At 40.4% G+C, this 19,992-nt stretch overlaps 1 protein-coding gene across 1 annotated transcript in view; it reads left to right on the plus strand.

Annotated features, from left to right (window-relative positions):
* LOC120402197 (adenylosuccinate synthetase isozyme 1 A) overlaps positions 1–19,992 on the plus strand; it is a 30,699-nt gene that overhangs the window by 4,244 nt on the left and 6,463 nt on the right. Inside the window, exons 2-10 of the mRNA XM_039532643.1 lie at positions 5,460–5,562; positions 7,998–8,060; positions 8,845–8,895; positions 9,288–9,354; positions 9,656–9,763; positions 10,138–10,219; positions 11,242–11,368; positions 16,854–17,008; positions 18,133–18,257. Of these exons, the coding sequence (XP_039388577.1) occupies positions 5,460–5,562; positions 7,998–8,060; positions 8,845–8,895; positions 9,288–9,354; positions 9,656–9,763; positions 10,138–10,219; positions 11,242–11,368; positions 16,854–17,008; positions 18,133–18,257 (881 nt within the window). The remainder of the gene's footprint in view (positions 1–5,459; positions 5,563–7,997; positions 8,061–8,844; positions 8,896–9,287; positions 9,355–9,655; positions 9,764–10,137; positions 10,220–11,241; positions 11,369–16,853; positions 17,009–18,132; positions 18,258–19,992) is intronic.

The raw sequence follows: 19,992 nt of genomic DNA on the forward strand, positions 1-19,992 counted from the left end.
TCTTGAATGGTTCACCCTTAGCTCTGAAGTTTATTATGGTTGGCATTATGGAGGGATGATTGTTGGATGTCCATGTTATAGCCAACTCCTCTTCTTCAGCAGTTAAGATTTGACCCTGGTACTGAGTATTGAGAATATTTACACAAAAATGAGCTGGATATAGTACTTGTCCCATTCATTTGTTTTTTTTTTAATGCTTGTAATTTAACTCTGTCATGCACATTTTTCTTTTTAAGATTTCACTCAGTTCCTTCCAAATTTCAACAGCATCAGCAATAAAACAGCTATTTCCCTGCATTTTGTTCAAGGCTACAGAAATAGGCTTCAGGGTACTCAGCTTGTTTTCAACATTTCTCTTAAGGCCAAAGTTGAGAACTTTGGCTGTGACAGTACCATCTATTTTTTCACAATTTTGTTCACAAACTGTCATTTGTGATTAAGCCAGTTCTTGATATGTGCTCAAAACAGTCCACTACTGAGTTCCATCGCACGTCTTGTGGGAGAGTTAGCTTGGTTCCTCCCACTTTTTTTCAGAGCAACTGCTGCAAAGTGGTTGTTACGGAAGTATTTTGCAATTTCAACAACATTAGCCTTTATTTCTGGAACACCGAAGTCTTTGGCTAGAAGATGCATCAAATGAGCACTGCAACCATATGTTATTAGCTTGGTACTCTCTTCTTTCTTCTCATCTCGGCTACATTTGCAGCATTGTCTGTGTGAAGCTGTGTACTAGACATTTGAATTTTTGCACAGTTTATTACAGCTTTTACTGCTACTTCTTGTAAGTATTCTGCTGTGTGTGCATTTCCTGATGTATCAATTGTTTCTGTAAGGAAGACATTCACATACAACAGGATCATTGTGGACATTGCTCCACCCATCAAGACTCAGGTTAACAATTTTACCCTCTAGACCTTTTGCACACTGCTCGATTTCTCTTTCATACACTTTATCCAGCAATTTGCCTACGACATCTTCTCTGTTGGGTGGACTGTATCCTGGTCTTAATGACTGAACCATGCTAATGAAGTGTGGGTTCTCAATCATACGGAAAGGAGAGTTTGTTGCATAAACAAATGGGGCAATTTTTCATCAATTACCTCTTTTGTAATCTGCTGGTTCTTATCACAAACTTATCTATGGTTGTTTCTGGATGATGATGGAGATTTTTTTTTCTTTTTGCTACAGGTGATATACTGTGGCTATGTGACATACATGATGTGACTGAAACACTATCATTGGCAGATAACTCTGAAACTATAGAAAATGATGGTGATCTTGAAGGTGGATAGTCTTCAGAATCCTGTATGTTGAGGATGGATTCCCCTAAACAAAATAAGTCAATGCAGTTTTTTAATTAACATTACCATAATGCTCATTTAGTATTACTCATTGCATTCACTGACACTCCGTACTACTTTAAAGGTGCAATTGTAAAAGGAAGATCTGCCTATTTCAGCTCTTTTTTTTTCACAACTGCATCTAAAATGATAGTACCATAGAGTAACAACTATATTTTTTGCTCAAACATGAGAATTCAAGAATAGTCCAGAAGGAAGACAGGCACCCCTTAACAAAGAAGTATGAAATAAAAAAGTTTACCAACCTGAAGATCTTTCATGTTCAGACATGTTCCTTTCATCATCTTCAACGCAGCTTCCTCCTGAGAAGGAACACTTCTCATGATGTTGTTTCATTCGGGCAACCAGACCTTGCATTTCTTTGTTGCACTGTTTGCATTTTACATGCATGCTTGTCTTACCCACAGATAGAGGAACTTCATTAAAATATTTCCAAACTGGGTCTCTTTTACGGCTTGCTGCCATTATAAGTTTTCCCTTCTAGTGAGAGAAAGGTATGGTAGATCTCAAATCAATGAAGGCTACACTCAGAAAGACCTCAAGACTTCTGGAATATGCTGTTCAAACAGTTTCACTTTTGTTTCTACTGCCTGCTGTTCCTGCTCTGGCCCCAGTTCTTCTCCACTGACCAGGCCAAAGTCTCCTGATGGGAGAGGTACTGCAGTGGGCTTCACCCTAGTGGAACGACAGAGCCCAACATTGTCATACTGGGACACCTTCTCCTTTATTTTTGATGACCCCCACCACGCTTGTTTGGTGGAAGAAGCCCTGTGAAAACTATGGCCAGAACAGGGACTGACTGGCTCCTCCACCACCCATGTTTGGCAATTCGGCTCTGATACAGAATGGAATGAATCAGCCCAGCTCTATCAATTCCAGGGGAGATTACGTGAAGAGATCCAGGGTGATCTAGCTCGTGTGGAAATCCCAATCCACATAGATGCCTTGTCAGCCTTTTCATACCGATCGATAACAGGCTGTGCAAGCGAAGAGAAGAGAGGAAGTGCACTGCCACCTAGCTGATGTATCCCACTAGGCTTACATTACTACTAAAACCCATGAAGGAGAGGGTGCCATCTTCTCTTAGCACTTGTTTCTATAGCTATCCAATAAAAGGAATTTAAACTTTGTGTAAGTAATGGCACAGTATCAAAACTTAAAATTAGTTCTTTTAGCAGTTCTGGTGCTTGTGGTGATACTCACCCCGAGTCATATTTTCATAGTAGCAATAAATATATATACGGTACATCAGATCATTATAGATTTAGAACAACATAGTGACACAGCTGTTTTAAATTTAGGCCTCTCCTTTGGGTACCAATGAGATCATGTCAGGACCACCTGGATTATAAATACAGAACGAGAACGTCAGGTTTAAAGTTACCAAAGCTTCCTAAGAAAACAAGCCTAATTTCCAATATCATCTATAAAATCTACTAAATGTATTATCTGATATAATCATTAGACGAAAACAGCTGAAAATTAAGATCAAGTTTTATTTCATTTGTTGTGTGACTGGCTAGCTGTTACTAACTTATTTACAGATATCAGAAAACCAATGTTCATGTCCTTAGGTCATGTTACTCCCCACAGGAACATCACTACACTTCTGCAGAAGAGAAGGGCTAAAGATGAGAGACATCTTATGCTGTTCTGGTTTTAATTCCTCGGTTCTGCTCATTTTCATGAGGTTGTCTAATTATCCTGTTTAGGACTTTGAGTGAATGGGCTGTAACAAACTTTGAATATGTTGTTTTCTTCCCATCTTCTGCAGCCCAGTTTTGGCGTTTTGTTCTAGGGGAAGAAGGGTTCTATTTACAACCAAGAATTATTTAACTTTACAAGTCTGACAAGTATGAAATACAGAGCTGCAGTTAAGGATATTAACTTTAGAAATATTTTGTGTATATTCTTTCACAGGTCAGAAGCTTTGCTCAGGTCTCAAGCTGTGTGTATTTGTATTTATTTATCATACTAACGATGAGCTCATTAGGCTTTAGAAGATTGAAACATTTGTTCTGATTTCAACATCTTAGCATTTAAAAAATATATAAAAGTAGGAGTTGCACACCTCGTAGCTTCTATAGGCCAAGCTCATTGCATGCACCAGGGGCTCCTAGTATCCCACCATTCCACCCTACAAGCTCCCTGTGTGTGACCCTCGCATCCCCTTCTGTTAAGGGACTCCCTGCAATCCACTCACATGCTAGGGGCTCTATGTGTGCCCCCCCGCTCTCCCTCCCCCAGGATTCGCGCCTCTTAAAGCAAGGGGCTCTGGGTGCCCGCCAGTCCCCCATACTAGGCGCTCAGTGTGCCTCCCTTTTCCCCTCCCATCTCCTTTTCCCTCCATGCCAGCCAGGGTCCCCATTATTCCTGCATGCCAGGGGCTCCGTGCACTCACATTTCCCCATGCTAGGGGCTCTGTATGCCTCCTCCACTTCCCCAGTCCCTTCTTTTCCCCCAAACCAGGAGCTCTGCATGTACTTCCTTTCCCCCCGTGCCAAAGGCTCTCAATGCACCACCATTCTCTTTTTCCTCCTCCATCATGCTTTCCCATCCCCCCGCCTCCATGTTCTCCTTTTTCTTTCTTTCTCTGTCAATATTTTAAAACTGTATTGGGAGGATGAGAAGAGCTAATGTGAGGCATGTTGTTGTGCTGTAAATTGCAGAGGTGGTTGAAGTTTGATACAGGAATACAATATCACAGATAGGCCTAAATGCCAAAATCTTTAAAACTGGAAAAGTTTTAAATAAAATTATGTATTGAAGAAGGCAGCCTTTGGGCTGGAATTTACTGAAATTCCACATAACTTACAAGTAAAAATAAGTAACATAACAGTAACATTATGTACATACGAATATACATAAAAGTGCATTAAAATAAACTAAAATACCTAATTTTTCTTTCATATAATATAAGCCAGGTAGAAATGAATACACAGTGTTGTCAACTCTTGCCCTTTTGTCACAAGTCTTGTGATATTTGATGTTTTTTATTAAAGCCCCATTTTCTAGAGCTATAGAATTACCTGAAAATCTCTGATTTCATTAAAAGAAACAAGTTTTTGGCCCTCATGGTTGTGGAGAAAAGCTTGCAAATGTGACCTGAGTGCATCCTAGAGGCTCAAAACCCAGAAGGCAATTAAAAGAGAATCTAACCTTTATTTATTTAATAGTTATTAAATCTCATGATTTTTAAATCAATCCCATGATTCTGGGGCCCTTACTCATGGGTTTTGAATGTTCTGAGACTGTAATACTGAATACACATCCTATAACACAATTAATATAGCTTGAGGGCTCCAGGCACCCATGGTCAGCCCTTGAAGGGGAAAAAATGTCCTGTGGGGTTCTTGAGCAAACTACTTGGGAGTTGGATGCCTAGACACTTGTGAAAATCCCAGTAGTCACCTGTCGGTGTGTTTTGGTGCCTAAACACCATTACAAATCTGGACCTTAGCTTTCAAGGGTCACTTTCAGTTAGACTTAGGCTTTTAAGTGCAAGTTTAAGACAAGTTTAGAAAATGAGTTTAGAAAATGAGACTTAGGTTCTTTAGCAACTTAGACACTTTTGAAATTTCCCCCCCTATCCTCCAACTGCAAGGCCTGAGTGACTTAACTGGGAGTTACTCATATCCTGTCCTAGGTGCCTGACTTAGATTTGAGGAGTTTAACCATACTGTGACTTTCTATTAGAGTCTATCACCCAATCAAATATATTTCGAGAGACAAATCTCATAGTGGAAATATCGAATAGCAAATAGTTTCACTGGAAAGAGCTGGTGAGCAATCTGCAGGCTAAAATATGTTCATATGAACCATTTGTAGAATAATTCCAAATAACAAACAAAATAATAAAAACAGAGTTTGACCAAAAACTGTCAAAAACAAGCAGTTTCCCATTTTCATATTTCAAAACTAATAAAATCCGTATGAGATGTAACCAGACTATTGTGCTTGGGAAAGCTGGGCATAATTGAAAAACTAAAATAAGACATGGATGCAGAAATAATAACGATCAAACTACCAAATGTTTAGCTACAACAGTAGAGAGACATTATAATGTCATAATCATCAGTTTGTGTCTTTCTTTTGCAGGGTGGGAATAATGCAGGCCACACTGTCGTCGTTGATGGGAAAGAATATGATTTTCACCTCTTTCCTAGTGGCATAATTAATCCAAAGGCAATTTCCTTCATTGGTAAGATAAACATCTTGTCCTGTTCAAAAGTTAATGTTGCATGGAAGGCAATCATAATCAGGGTTTTATAAAACGAACAAACAAAAACATGAAAGGTTGTGAGTAAGGATTCTTTCGGTTTCAGCTTTTTTGTTTTTATTACTACAGTTGTAAGATTATTTGCCACATTTCACACCATTATTTCTTATTCGTGTCATTTTAATATCCATTATTAGAGAAACTGTGAAAATATAAATCTTCCTTTCTGTCTACTTGCCTTTTTTTTGTTTGTTTTTTTTTTTTTGCTATTTGAGAGTTCAACTCTCGTCTTCCACATGTGCATGTACAAAATTGCATATGCATATACATGTGCCTGCGCGTTGCAGATGCAAACATCTGTACATACACTAACTGATCCTTTCACTTTTCTCTAGCCTTTCCTCCTTTCCCAAATTTCAGAAATAGGTCCCAAGATTCAGTGCTTTACTTGGCAGAATATCTTCCAGGCAGTCTCTTGTCATCTATACATCTTGAAATGTGTGCTCTTCTGTGCTGATGTCACATTGCAATATTATGATTTTTGTGTCACAACATCATGATACAAATGTAATTGCAACACTGTTTGCATTCATTGGGCTTGTTGAACATGGTAGCTAGAATGCAAACCAGAAGCTGGATTTCTAAGAATGTATCTAGGCCCATTTCTTACATACTGACCATCTCTAGCATGAACTGCACTTCATGAATAATTTTTCAACAGGATATTTACTTTAGCTGAACTAAACTAATGGGCCATTTAAAAAAATAGAGGCCAATGGTCAGATTTTAAAAGAAGTTAGTGCTTGAACCTACCCAAGTGGTAACTATGCACTTGTTTGCAAATTGGTTGTTTTACATGAACAACCTGGGTTTTCTTGGCACAATTTATGCATCTGAGTTTGAATATTTGGCCTTAGCAAATAAACTAATGTTTGGATAGTTTGTATCTTGCTTATTGTCCCTAATTATACCACTTGTCAGCAACATAGATGTTACAGGGAATATGTAAGAAATGACAAATGTAATTAAAGCTTTTAGAAAGAGTAGATGTCACAGTACACTCCTTATATGAAATACACCTTACTCTGATATTTTACAATGTTGTACTAATCAAAATAGCTGCAATTTTCCTTTAACCTTACACCAAACTCATAAAAACTACACTAATATACGGTTATAAGTACTCTAAATGTTGGCCTGAGTCAGATTAGGTAGGGCTGGTCTACATTGGGAATTTACATTAGCATAGCTAGATCACTCAGAGGTGTGAAAATCCACAACCCTGAATGATGTAGTTAAGCCAACCTATCCCCCCAGTGTAGACAGCATTAAGTCAACAGAAGAATTCTGCCATCGACCTAGCTACCGCCTTTCATGGAAGTGGATTACCTAGGCTGATGGGAGAATCCCTCCTGCCGACATAGGTAGTGTCTACATTTGAAATGCTACAGCAGCACAGCTCTTAGATCCAATCCCAGATTTTAAATCTTTTCCTTCTCCAAATTTTGGAGGTGCTCAGGTCGGTGGTTCTGGTTCCAGCCCATCTCTAGTTTTAATATTAAAATATATCAGGTAAAACTTGTTTTTCTGGTGACAAATACGGTTGGTTCTGATTCCAGTTAGCATGGAAAATAACTAATGACCTATCTAGATTTATGCAGAGAAGCAGGTATTGCATGTATTTCTGGTGCTTCCAGGAAGAAGCAAGTAGCAGCTGTTTCCAGCCCACGATATCTCTAATCCTTCCTCATCTCCAGTACACACTGTATTGTTTATGGAGCTTAATTTCCAGCTTTATAGGAAAAAGACATTGCTCATGTATCACAGTAGCTATTTTGAGCTCAGTGTAAAGATATAAGACCATAAGAACGGCCATATTGGGTCAGACCAAAGGTCCACCTAGCCCAGTATCCTGTCTTCTGACAGTTGCCAATGCCAGGTGCCCCAGAGGGAATGAACAGAACAGGTAATCATCAAGTGATCCATCCCTGTTGCCCATTCCCAAATGCATTTGATAGATGAAGACTTAAATAATATCAGCCATATATGTCCCTGGTGTAAGTCCACTGACTTCTTTGAGCTTAAACCAAGGAGGAATTGAGGTCCAAAAGCCATTTCAATCAATGGAAAGACTCCATTGCCTTCAGTTGGCTTTGAATCAGACCTCAAATTCAGATCTGATGTAAGCAGGTACAATTCTATTGACTTTAGTGGACTTAGCACCTGTTTATACCAAATGTGAATTTAGCTCCAATGGTTCTTAAAACCAGTTAATGATGAGCACAGGGTAGTCTTCAGTCCTAGAGAAGTTTTACTAAGATTTTTTCAGTACAAAATATGGTGTTTACATGAATCATTTTGAAGGATGTATATTTTATCTCCTGCTTTTAAAAATAAATCTTTGTGTTTTCCCAAAGGTAATGGTGTGGTTATACATTTACCAGGCTTGTTTGAAGAAGCTGAAAAAAATGAAAAGAAAGGTTTGTGTCAACTAACTTTGTAAACATATTTTTATAATGGTAGCTAAAACAAAGTATATTTCAGACCCAGATTTTGACCACTTGCCATAAATATTCTTTATAGCAATTTTCCAGATTTAAAATCATTTAGAGAGCAGCCCTGACAAAATACAGTATGTAAGTGTCTTAGGGACAAGTTTTAAAGAACAGTCTCTGAATTTTATGGGTGCAGTTATTTGTTGCAACAAAAGATAAAATGAAATCCTGGTTCCACTGAAGTCAGTGGCAAAAATCCCATTGACTTCAATAGGGCCAGGATTTCTGTGTCCCAGCTTCTGTGCAGAAATGTTTGTACTTGCAAATTCTGTGCTTTGGTGGGAACAAATTGTGGATACAATTAAAAAAATTGGTTAAAGCTTTTTTTCATAAACAGGCAGCACTTTGGAAAAAAAATTAAAGTATCATCATTAACAACACAGTTAATAGCTTTTGACTTAATTTATAACAAAAATTGAATGTGTGTTACAGTATAATGGGATTGTGAAGAATACCTGATACCTTTGTCCATACCAAAATCAGAAAGTATTGTCCTGTTGAAAACAGTTGACATGAAAACAGTTGATTAATAGAAAATGGTAACATAGCCAGCTATGTCTTAACCAAGGTGACTTCTACTCCATTTAAAGTAAACTATACATCTGGATTTGCAATACATTTAATAATTAGAAGAAAGATACAGGAAAACTAAAAGAAAATGCCCAAATCTGACAACATCAGCAGAATATTAATCTATATCTGTTGACAGGTTTAAAGGATTGGGAGAAAAGACTCATCATATCAGATAGAGCACACATTGGTAAGTATTCATCAAAGTGAAGATTAAAGCATAGAAAGGACTGATAGGAAACGCAAATGCTAGGCCCAACACATGCATTCAAAACTGCTATTTTACCTTGAAAAGGAATCATGTATTTGTATCTAATATTGTTTCTTCCCATGCTATAGGGAATGAATAAACTTTACCAGTAAGATATTAATAGAATTTATAGTTTCTAATGTGTAGTTCTGTACTATTGTTTTCATAATATTCTGTAATACTTCATGTGAGAACAGTGCGCATTCAACAATCACAAAGGCTTTTGCACTTAGCATTTAAATTGTAAATACCTGTGCATTTTGTTTTGTTTTTTAAATGTTTTTCTCCTTGGGTGCCTCATCTTGTTCCTGTGGTTTTCCTTTGCTGTGCAGTGTTCGACTTTCACCAGGCAGTTGATGGACTTCAAGAAGTACAGCGTCAAGCACAAGAGGGAAAAAAGTAATTATATACCAACACCTTTATTACACACACACACACACACCCCTCCGATCCTGGGGGTTCTTAGCTGAGCTGAGCCAGACCCAAGGATTGAGGCCTGTTCTGCACACAGTGCATAGTAGCAATAATTATGCGTGTGTACTGTAATAATAAAAAGTTAGAGCTTTATTCATAAAATATTCATCTCCATTTTGGAACAGTTCCCTAATATGTAGTATAATGAAAAGTTTTGATAAAATTCACTAGCATAAAACATATTTTTATATACACACTAGACATACTCTTTTCTTTATTTAATTAGTATTGGTACTACAAAGAAAGGAATTGGACCAACATATTCTTCCAAAGCTGCACGAACAGGCCTTCGTATTTGTGACCTCCTTTCAGACTTTGATGAATTTTCTTCAAGGTATAATTATTAATACTTCTAAAATAGTCCATCAAGGAACGGTACATTTTGGATGACAAGTTGGCTTTATAAGGGGACATTTTTAAACTAGTGTGTATGAGTTTTTGTGGAAATCCTTTAAATAAAAAAAAATTAAGGAAGTAGGTGTGGGGGAAACTTTAGTAAATATTTCTTATGTTGTGCACAGCTTCCAGTCACTTTAAATGTTCAGGGCATGGATAGATGTTGTTTATACTCATATGTGAGTCATATGTGTTTTCACTGGAGAACCTTTACTATACTTATTTTATGATGCAAACTGAATTGTTGCCAAAGATTTTTTAAAATGGAAACCAGTGCAAGTTCTGCATATACAAGTTTTTTATGTTTTGCAGGTTCAAGAATCTGGCACACCAATACAAGTCAATGTTTCCCACTTTGGAAATAGACACAGAAGGGCAACTGAAAAAACTAAAGGTAAAGATTTAATATTGGGGAAGATTCATATAGTCATAGATTTTAAGGCCACAAAGGAACACTGTGATCATCTGGTCTGACCTCCTGCATATATAAAGATGTAAAAAGAACCGAGGTAGAAAGATGTTAAAATATAAATCCAGCTGAAAATCTCTCTGAACTATTTCTTATAAAAATTAATAACAATTGTAAAACTACAAAAATGATATAAGAAATTAAAGTATATCAAGGAAATACATACATACATACATCATCATACAACTGATGAATCACAGTAAAAAATATATTTTATAATAGAATGCTCTCAGATAAGGAATATTAAAAATAAGTCCTAATAAAAAGAGATGTTCAAACCATAGTTGTTGTTCTAATGTAACGTGTATCACAATAAAATGATTGTGTTTTATTAAAGAGATCTGGGCAATACAGACTTGCAGTAACTTTTCTCATATTTCTGCCCATGATGGGGCAGACTTCCAGGCCTATTGCAGAACTATTTTTAGCAATTAGTGTTGAACAGAGCATCTCTGTCTCATCCATATATTAGTATGGCTAGATTATGTTCTATTTACAATATGATGTAGCTGTAATAGGAGATATACCAATCTCCTAGAACTGGAAGGGACCTTGAAAGGTCATTGAGTCCAGCCACCTGCCTTCACTAGCAGGACCAATTTTTGCCCCAGATCCCTAAGTGGCCCCGTCAAGGATTGAACTCACAACCCTGGGTTTAGCAGGCCAATGCTCAAACCACTGAGCTATCCCTGCCCTCCCCCTGTCCCTCATTGCTGCTGAGGTGTGCAATATAGAAATGGTATACAACATTCTAATAGTCTTTTTTTGTGTGAGTGACTAGGTGCAGATTTTTTTTTATGGCATGATAACTAATTGTTTTGTTTTCCAGGTAAAATGTAGTTTTGAGATTGGCATGTTAGAATTATTTGTGAGTTTTTATAGCTGATCATATTGTTCATTCTGGCAGCACTGTTTGGTGAAATGTACATTTATGTTGAAACTTTCAGGGGTATGCTGAAAAAATAAGACCAATGGTCCGAGATGGTGTTTATTTTATGTATGAAGCTCTTCATGGCTCCCCAAAGAAAATTCTTATTGAAGGTGCCAATGCAGCACTACTTGACATTGACTTTGGTAAGTTACCCTGTAAAGTAGGTTTAACTCCTGAGAGATGGCTAGTTTTCATTTGTCTTTGCATCAGCTTTGCTAACAGTAGGAAATCAGAAAAAAAAATTCTGTTATTATATCATTTGGGGATTATTGGAAGAGGGTTGAAAGGGGACCTCAGGAGGTCATCTAGTCCAACCCCCTGCTCAAAGCAGGACCAATCCCCAATTAAATCATCCCAGCCAGGGCTTTGTCAAGCCTGACCATAAAAACCTCTAAGGAAGGAGGAATGTACCTGCCATTACATGCGTCACAAAGTGGGTATTCACCCACGAAAGCTTATGCTCCAATACATCTGTTAGTCTATAAGGTGCCACAGGACTCTTTGCTGCTTTTTAACACTAGGTAACCCTAGGTAACATGACTGTCTCATAAACAAATTAGAGAAATACAGCCTAGGTGGAGCTACTATAAGGTGGGTGCATAACTGGTTGGAAAACCCTTCCCAGATAGTAGTTATCTGTGCTTCACAGTCAAGCTGCAAGAGCATATTAGGTGGGGTCCTGCAGGGATCGGTCTTGGGTCCGGTTATGTTCAATATCTTCATCAATAATTTAGAGAGTACACTTATAAAGTTTGTGGATGATACCAAGCTGGGATGGGTTGCAAGTTCTTTGGAGGATAGGATTGAAATTCAAAATGATCTGGAGAAACTGGAGAAATGGTCTGAAGTAAAGAGGATAAAATTCAATAAGGACAAATGCAAGGTACTCCAGTAAAGAAGGAATAATCAGTTGTACACATACAAAATGGGAAATGGCTGTCTAGGAAGAAGTATTGTGGAAAGGGATCTGGGGGTTATAGTGGATTACAAGGTAAATATGAGTCAACAGTGCAACACTGTTGCAAAAATAGCAAACATCATTCTGGGATGTATTAGCAGGAGTGTGACAAGCAAGACCCTAGAAGTGATTCTTTCACTCTACTCATGCTGATAAGGTCTCAACTGGAGTAATGACAGGTTTCAGAGTAGCAGCCGTGTTTAGTCTGTATCCGCAAAAAGAACAAGAGTACTTGTGGCACCTTAGTGACTAACAAATTTATTTGAGCATAAGCTTTCGTGGGCTACAGCTCATTTCATCGAATGCATGCAGTGGAAAATACAGTAGGAAGATATATATATGTACACAGAGAACATGAAACAATGGGTGTTACCATACACACTCAAACGAGAGTGATCAGTTAAGGTGAACTATTACCAGCAGGAGAGGGGGAAAAAAAACTTTTTGTAGTGGTAATCAAAATGGTCCATTTGCAGCAGTTGACAAGAAGTTGTGAGGAACAGTGGGGGGAGGGGGAAATAAACTTGGGGAAATAGTTTTACTTTGTGTAATGACCCATCCACTCCCAGTCTTTATTTAAGCCTAACTTAATGGTGTCCATTTTGCAAATTAATTCCAATTCAGCAGTCTCTCGTTGGAGTCTGTTTTTGAAGTTTTTTTGTTGTAATATTGCGAATTTTAGGTCTGTAATCGAGTGACCAGGGAGATTGAAGTGTTCTCCAACTGGAGTAATGTGTTCAGTTCTGGGCACCATATTTCAGGAAAGACATGGACAAATTGGAGAAAGTCCAGAGGAGAGCAGTAAAAATGATTAAAGGTCTAGAAAACATGACCTATGAGGAAACATGAAAAAAATGGGTTTCTTTAGTCTGGAGAAGAGAAGATGGAGCGGGGACATGATAACAGTTTTCAAATACATAAAAGGTTGTTACAAGAGGAGGGAGAAAAATTGTTCTCGTTAACCTCTGAGAACAGGACAAGAAGCAACGGGATTAAACTGCAGCAAGGGAGGTTTAGGTTGGATATTAGGAAAAACTTCCTAATTGTCAGGGCAGTTAGCACTGGAATAAATTGCCTAGGGAGGTTGTGGAATCTCCATTATTGGAGGTTTTAAAAGCGGGTTAGACAAATATCTTCTACGGGATGATCTAGATAATACTTAGTCCAGTGTTGAGGATAGGACTAGAAGACCTCCAAGGTCCCTTCCAGTCCTATGACTCTACCTTGAAGGACAAAAGATTGGTGCACTACAGCTAACAAGGCGAGATCTACCTATGTGTATAATCACCTATATTTCCATTAGTAGAAACGTGACAAAGTAAGCTTTAGCAATGAGGAACATAAAATGGCACTCCCTGGAGAATATCATTCTCCGGGCTATGAAATCTGAGTTGGATACTTGGCAATGGGTACAAATCTGGCTCCTTCAGTCTCATGCCTGAGCACAGGAAAAAACACCCATGTTTCTTACTCTGGTATTCTGAAATGTCAAGGGATTCACCTCTCAGCAAGAAGATGTGTAGAAACCCGGAAAAAATGTATCTGATATCATCCCTTCAAAATGCATGTCCTGCTGAGAAGACAACTGGAGAGAGTAGTCTTCACAACTGTCAAATACCATGTATGAGGGAGCCACATATAATGATACTTCCAAAACCTAACCTTTAATCTGGTGTGGTGACTGCATGATTAAACCTGTGACAACTAGAGGAGCTGCAGGTTGACCTAACTGACTGCAGTGATGGTTTGTCTTCAGACTATCGAATCATGGAAATGTAGGGCTGGAAAGGACCTCAAGAAGTCATGAACTAGAGACCCCTGCACTAAGGCAGGACCAAGTAAATCTAGACCATTCCTGACCGGTTAAGAACATAAGAATGGCCATATTGGGTCAGACCAAAGGTCCATCAAGCCCAATATCCTGTCTACTGGCAGTAACCAATGCCAGGTATCCCAGAGGGAGTGAATCTAACAGGTAATGATCAAGTGATCTCTCTCCTGCCATCCATCTCCACTCTCTGGCCTGGTCTACACTACGGGGGGCGGAGGGGGGTGTCGAACTAAGGTACGCGACTTCAGCTACGCGAATAGCTGAATGTATAGCGTAGCTATACATACGTACGTAGCGAATAGCGTAGCTGAAGTCGAACTACCTTAGTTCGAATTTCCTACCTGTCCAGATGCCGCGGGATCGAACTCCACGGCTCCCCCGTCGACTCCGCCACCGCCGTTCACGGTGGTGGAGTTCCGGAGTCGACGGGAGCGCGTTCGGAGTTCGAACTATCGCGTCAGACGCGATAGTTCGAACTCCGAGAAGTCGAACTCTCCGCGTCGACCCGGCGGGTAAGTATGGACCTACCCTCTGACAAACAGAGGCTAGGGACACCATTCCTTACCCATCCTGGCTAATAGCCATTAATGGACTTAACCTCCATGAATTTATCTAGTTCTCTTTTAAACCCTGTTACTGTCCTAGCCTTCACAACCTTCTCAGGTAAGGAGTTCCACAAGTTAACTGTGCGTTGTGTGAAGAAGAACTTCCTTTTATTTGTTTTAAACCTGCTGCCCATTAATTTCAATTGGTGGCCCCTTGTTCTTATATTATGGGAACAAGTAAATAGCTTTTTCTTATTTACTGTCTCCACACTACTCATGATTTTATATACCTCTGTCATATCCCCCTAGTCTCCTCTTTTCCAAGCTGAAAAGTCCTACTCTCTTTAATCTCTCCTCATATGGGACCCATTCCAAATCCCTAATCATTTTAGTTGCCCTTCTCTGAACTTTTTCTAATGCAAGTATATCTTTTTGAGATGAGGAGACCACATCTGTATGCAGTATTCAAGATGTGGGCGTACCATGGATTTATATAAGGGCAATAAGATATTCTCCATCTTAGGTTTGTCCAGCATCTTCTTAAAAACCTCCACTGATGGTGATTCCATAACCTCCCATGGAAGACTATTTCAAAGCCTAAATACCCTTAGAGTTAGAAAGTTTTTCCTAATATCTAACCTAAATCTCCCTTGCTGCAGATTAAGCCATTCCTCCTCCTCCTACCTGCAGTGGACATGGAGAACAACTGATCACTGTCTTCTTTATAACAGCCCTTAATGTATTTAAAGACTGTTATCAGGTCCCTCTTTAGTTGTCTTTTCTCAAGACTAAACATGCCCAGTTTTTAACCTTTCTTCATAGGTCAGATACTGTTATAGTTCTGTATATTTGGCAATCCATTGGGTGACAGAATCCTAAGTCTTTTTAATGTAGCAATATTGTATGTGTGGACTGCAGATGGCCATGTCCTCTTTTCATCTTTTATGTTTTGTGCTCTATGGCTGGAAGTAGAAGATTCCAAGTGAGATTTTCTGCCCTGTTGGTGCACAGAGATCTGCATGCAATGAGGAGGATACATACCAGGCATTAGGCAAACCTTCCCGCCTCTTCAAGCTTGCACAGGGGTTACTGCTTACCTTGTACTGTGGAACTGTACTCTGAGGGGTTTCTGGTACCCCAGTATAGAGAGGATTTGGGGTGATCAGTACAATGGTCAGGCAGCAACAAAAAATTATCCTTCCCTTGACATATGCTGATCTGCCAGGTGGATAGCATGGTTACTCAGGCAGTGCACCAGTAACAGGAGTTTTCTTAAGAGGCTAGAGGTGAAATCCTGGCCCCCATTTCAGTCAATGGCAGTTTTGCATGTGTGTGCACGCACACACACAGAGGTTTCACTAAAATGCTGTTGAGAATAATTCATGTTCACTGGGAATGAAATTCATCCCAGTGCAGGCAGCCTGTACAATACTCTATGCTTCTGTTATGCTGTAAGATTGATATCCACTGCATCCACATAAAGCCTCTGAGTACTTGGGCTCCATGAGGGTGAAGTGCAGAACAGCAGGGAGGTGAAATCCAAGGTGTAAGGCAGTTGAACAGCATCCTGTAGACTGGGAAAGAAGCTGAAGCCCTCTGCCAGTTGTATAGGTTACTAGGACTGTCTGATGTACATGAATGTGGCTATACAGTCCCTGCTCTTTTGTGGCTTTACAGGCCAGACTGAGGGGGCTGATGTAGACACATGCAGCTGCTTCCCCAGCAATCCCGCATTGCAGCCCCTAGGCTTGGCTTTGAATGTCATCTTGACAGCCAGTCTTAAATGGGATGCAAGAGATGTATGCATATGACTTTGTGTGAGCCTTCTGCATCAGGATAAATTTCACTGTGAAAGTACTGTGGTTTTCTTAATTTGGCAGAGGTAACATTTTGGGCACTCTGAAAGCCCCCATATAAGACATGGAAGCACAAGTCAATAAAGTTATCTTAATTTGAATGAAGTCACCTTTAAATTTCTGATGAGACTTTAGAGAAAAAAATTATACAACTGAAGATAGTCTGATCAGCAAGTGGGAGTATTAGAGGAGCAGAGCTCAGCTTCCTCTGCTAAACTGCTACCTCTCCTCACCTTGACTTGGGTAAACAGTACTTCTCCCTCCCTCTCACCTCCTGTGGTGAGAGCTTCTCCTGTAGTGTCAATCCACCTTAGCCACTGTGGTAACCAAGTGAAGTTACAAATGCAAGCCCATCTTTGATTAATACAAGGAAGGGCAGCCTTTGTTTTCCATCACCACTGAAACAAGGTTGTGCTGTTTTGTTTTGTTTTTTGGCAGGCACGTACCCATTTGTGACATCATCAAACTGTACCGTGGGTGGTGTATGCACTGGACTTGGTGTTCCTCCTCAGAACATTGGCGAAGTATATGGTGTGGTGAAGGCATACACTACTAGAGTGGGAATTGGAGCCTTTCCCACTGAGCAGATAAACGTAGGTTTAACATTACATTACAGAAAGAACAGGGAGTACTTGTGGCACCTTAGAGACTAACAAATGTATTAGTCTCTAAGGTGCCACAAGGACTCCTCATTCTTTTTGCTGATACAGACTAACATGGCTACCACTCTGAAACCCATTACATTACAGTAACCGAGAAATAAGGTCAATGGGATAGAATGTTGTAACAGGATAATGATCTCCTGCTGACACATAAATGCCAAGGCAATGTCAAGGGACCATATTCATCCCTAGTGTAACTCAGCTGATGGCAGCCTGAGATGTTTATTGTCAAAGCAGACAACACTGATGTGATGACATTCTATTACAATCTCTGTACCTGTCATAACAAATGACAGATATAAATTTCTTCCATTGTTGCATGCTGTGTTGTTGTAGCCGGGTTGCTCCCAGAATATTAGCGAGACAAGGTGGGTGAGGTAATAGCTTTTATTGGGTTGGTGAGAGAGACAAGCTTTCAATTGGTGATCTGGTTCAGTTCCTCATGGGAAGGTTTTTCCTCTTCTTTTTGTTCACATAACAAAAATTGCCGTGCCAATGGGCACTAGCTCACACTTTTAGTTAATTGTATTATTATAATGACACTTTTTATTAATATTGATTATTTTGTATTATCATAATGCCCAGGAGCCGCAGTCATGGACCAGGACCCCATTGTGCTAGGCTATGTGAAATACAGAACAAAAAGATCGTTACTGCCCCAAAGAGCTTACGGTCAAAGACAAAAACGGCACACCTCCTCCCCAAAACCACCAGATGGAAACAGAAATACTGATGAGGGAGTGCAAAGAAATAACAAACTCTTAACAGAGAAATCAGGGGCTGAATTGCTAAGAAGATTTTCTCATTATATGAAGGGGGATAGGGGCTCCTCCAAAATAAGAACCAGTCACACTGAAGCATATTGAGGCATATTGTGGGAAAAGTCATACTGTTGATGCCGTGCTGTACCAGTTTCTGTGGATAGGGGCATTAGCTTCAACTGAAGTCCCCTTTAAAGAGAACTAAGCTTTACTTAAAAAAAAATTGATTTGACAGGCTGAGGTTTGTTACCTCTGTTGTTGAAACACCACCCGTGTCTCTTTATCTTCCTGTAGGAAATTGGAGACATCTTGCAGTCCCGAGGCCATGAATGGGGAGTAACCACAGGCAGAAAAAGGCGCTGTGGCTGGTTGGACCTTGTCATTTTGAGATACGCTCACATGATCAATGGATTCACTGCGTAAGCATCACAGATTTTGCGCTACATTTGGAACTGATAATTTTGTTCTCCACAGAATAAAATATGTAGGTAACATCAATATCAATGCAGTTAGGTGTTACATTTTAAGCAATAATGCAATAGAATATTGTCATAGGGAAAATAATCTCAGACTGCTACCTAAATGCCCATGCAATGCGAATATGTTTATTCTGAGAGCTAGACGCTTTGTGTGATATAATGACATTCTGATACAATACTCTACTTTGTTCTGCACCAAATGACTGATGTTGAATGTATCAGTGTATCAGAGTTTGCTGCAGCAGTTGTTCAGTCTGTCATTCTTTACCTCGTGCATTCAGAAAGACTCCCATTGAATCCAGTAAACATTGGTTGGTCAGTTAGAGTGCCTGGCAAAGAGCCACAGGATCTGTGCATAGGCGCCGACTCCGTGGGTGCTCCGGGGCCGGAGCCGGAGCACCCATGGGGAAAAATTAGTGGATGTTCTGCACCCACTGGCAGCCAAGCTCCTCTCACCCTCCGCCCCACCTCCTCCTCCCCCACTGAGCGCGCTGCATCCCCACTCTTCCACCTACCTCCCAACACTTCCCGCCTGGCTGTTTGGTGGTGTTAGCAGGCTCTGGTAAGGAGGGGGAGGAGCGGGAACATGCCGTGCTTAGGGGAGGAGGTGGGGAAGAGTTGGGGCTGGGGCAGGGATTTGGGAAAGGAGTTGGAATAGGGGCAGGGAGGGGGCAGAGTTGGGGCAGGGACTTTGGGTAAGGGATTGGAATGGGGGTGGGGCAGGGGTGGGAAGAGGTAGGCTGGGGGTGAGGCCTCATGGAAGGGGTGGAGTGGGGGCAGGTCCGGCAGCAGATGGGGAGTCGAGCACCCAGGGGAAAGCAGGGAAGTCAGCGCCTATGGAACTGTGCAATGTCCCAGCTTTCAAACAGTCCCTTGGAGTGGGCCCCCAAAGGTCCCACTTTTCCTTAAGGGCAGGCCATGCAGACTCCGCATCTCCGAGACAGAACCTCTGGGCTGCAGCCCTCTTCTAACTGAGAGCTCTGCCCATTGAGCCCAACTCAGAGAGACTCCTGTTCAGGGACTTGCACCATCTTCAGAGATCAATGCACCTCCATGAGAATTTGCAGTGTCACCAGGTAGCATTTTCAAAACAGAGTAGGGTTTGTTAGTGAACTGGAACACAGTGTTGGGAAGTCCTGAGGTTTGCACAGAGAAGCAAATGTTAAGGCATAGTTCATACTGGCCAATTCCAGGGCTCCCTCTTGAGCCATACAACTATAGGAACCATCTCTGTTTCCTTTCCCTATCTCTGTCCCTGTTTCTTAGGCTACATCTACACTAGCACTTTTATTAGTCAGGGGTGCGAAAAAAACACCCCCTGACCGACATAAGTTTCACTGACAGAAGCTCGGTGTGGACATAGCTACCCCTGCTCCTTGGGGTGCTTTAATTATGCCGATGGGAGAGCTCTCTCCCATTGGCATAGAGCGGCTACGTGGGAGACCTGACAGCGGCACAGCTGCTGTAGTGTAGACGTAGCCTGGGTCCCAGGTAGGAGCTCTGAATCTCAATGTAAGCCCAGTTCTTATCACCCCCTCTGGTCACCACCCTGCATTGTCTTCCTTCTGAGTTCATATGTGCTCCAACCAGTCAAGATGGGAGCCTCCTGTTAAGTGTCAGTTGTTCAGTCCTTGGGGTTTCCATTCTCTCTGTTGGGCCTTCCATTGATATGGGT

This window comes from Mauremys reevesii, linkage group 3 (genome assembly GCF_016161935.1).
Source record: "Mauremys reevesii isolate NIE-2019 linkage group 3, ASM1616193v1, whole genome shotgun sequence".
NCBI classification, from domain to species: Eukaryota; Metazoa; Chordata; order Testudines; family Geoemydidae; genus Mauremys; species Mauremys reevesii.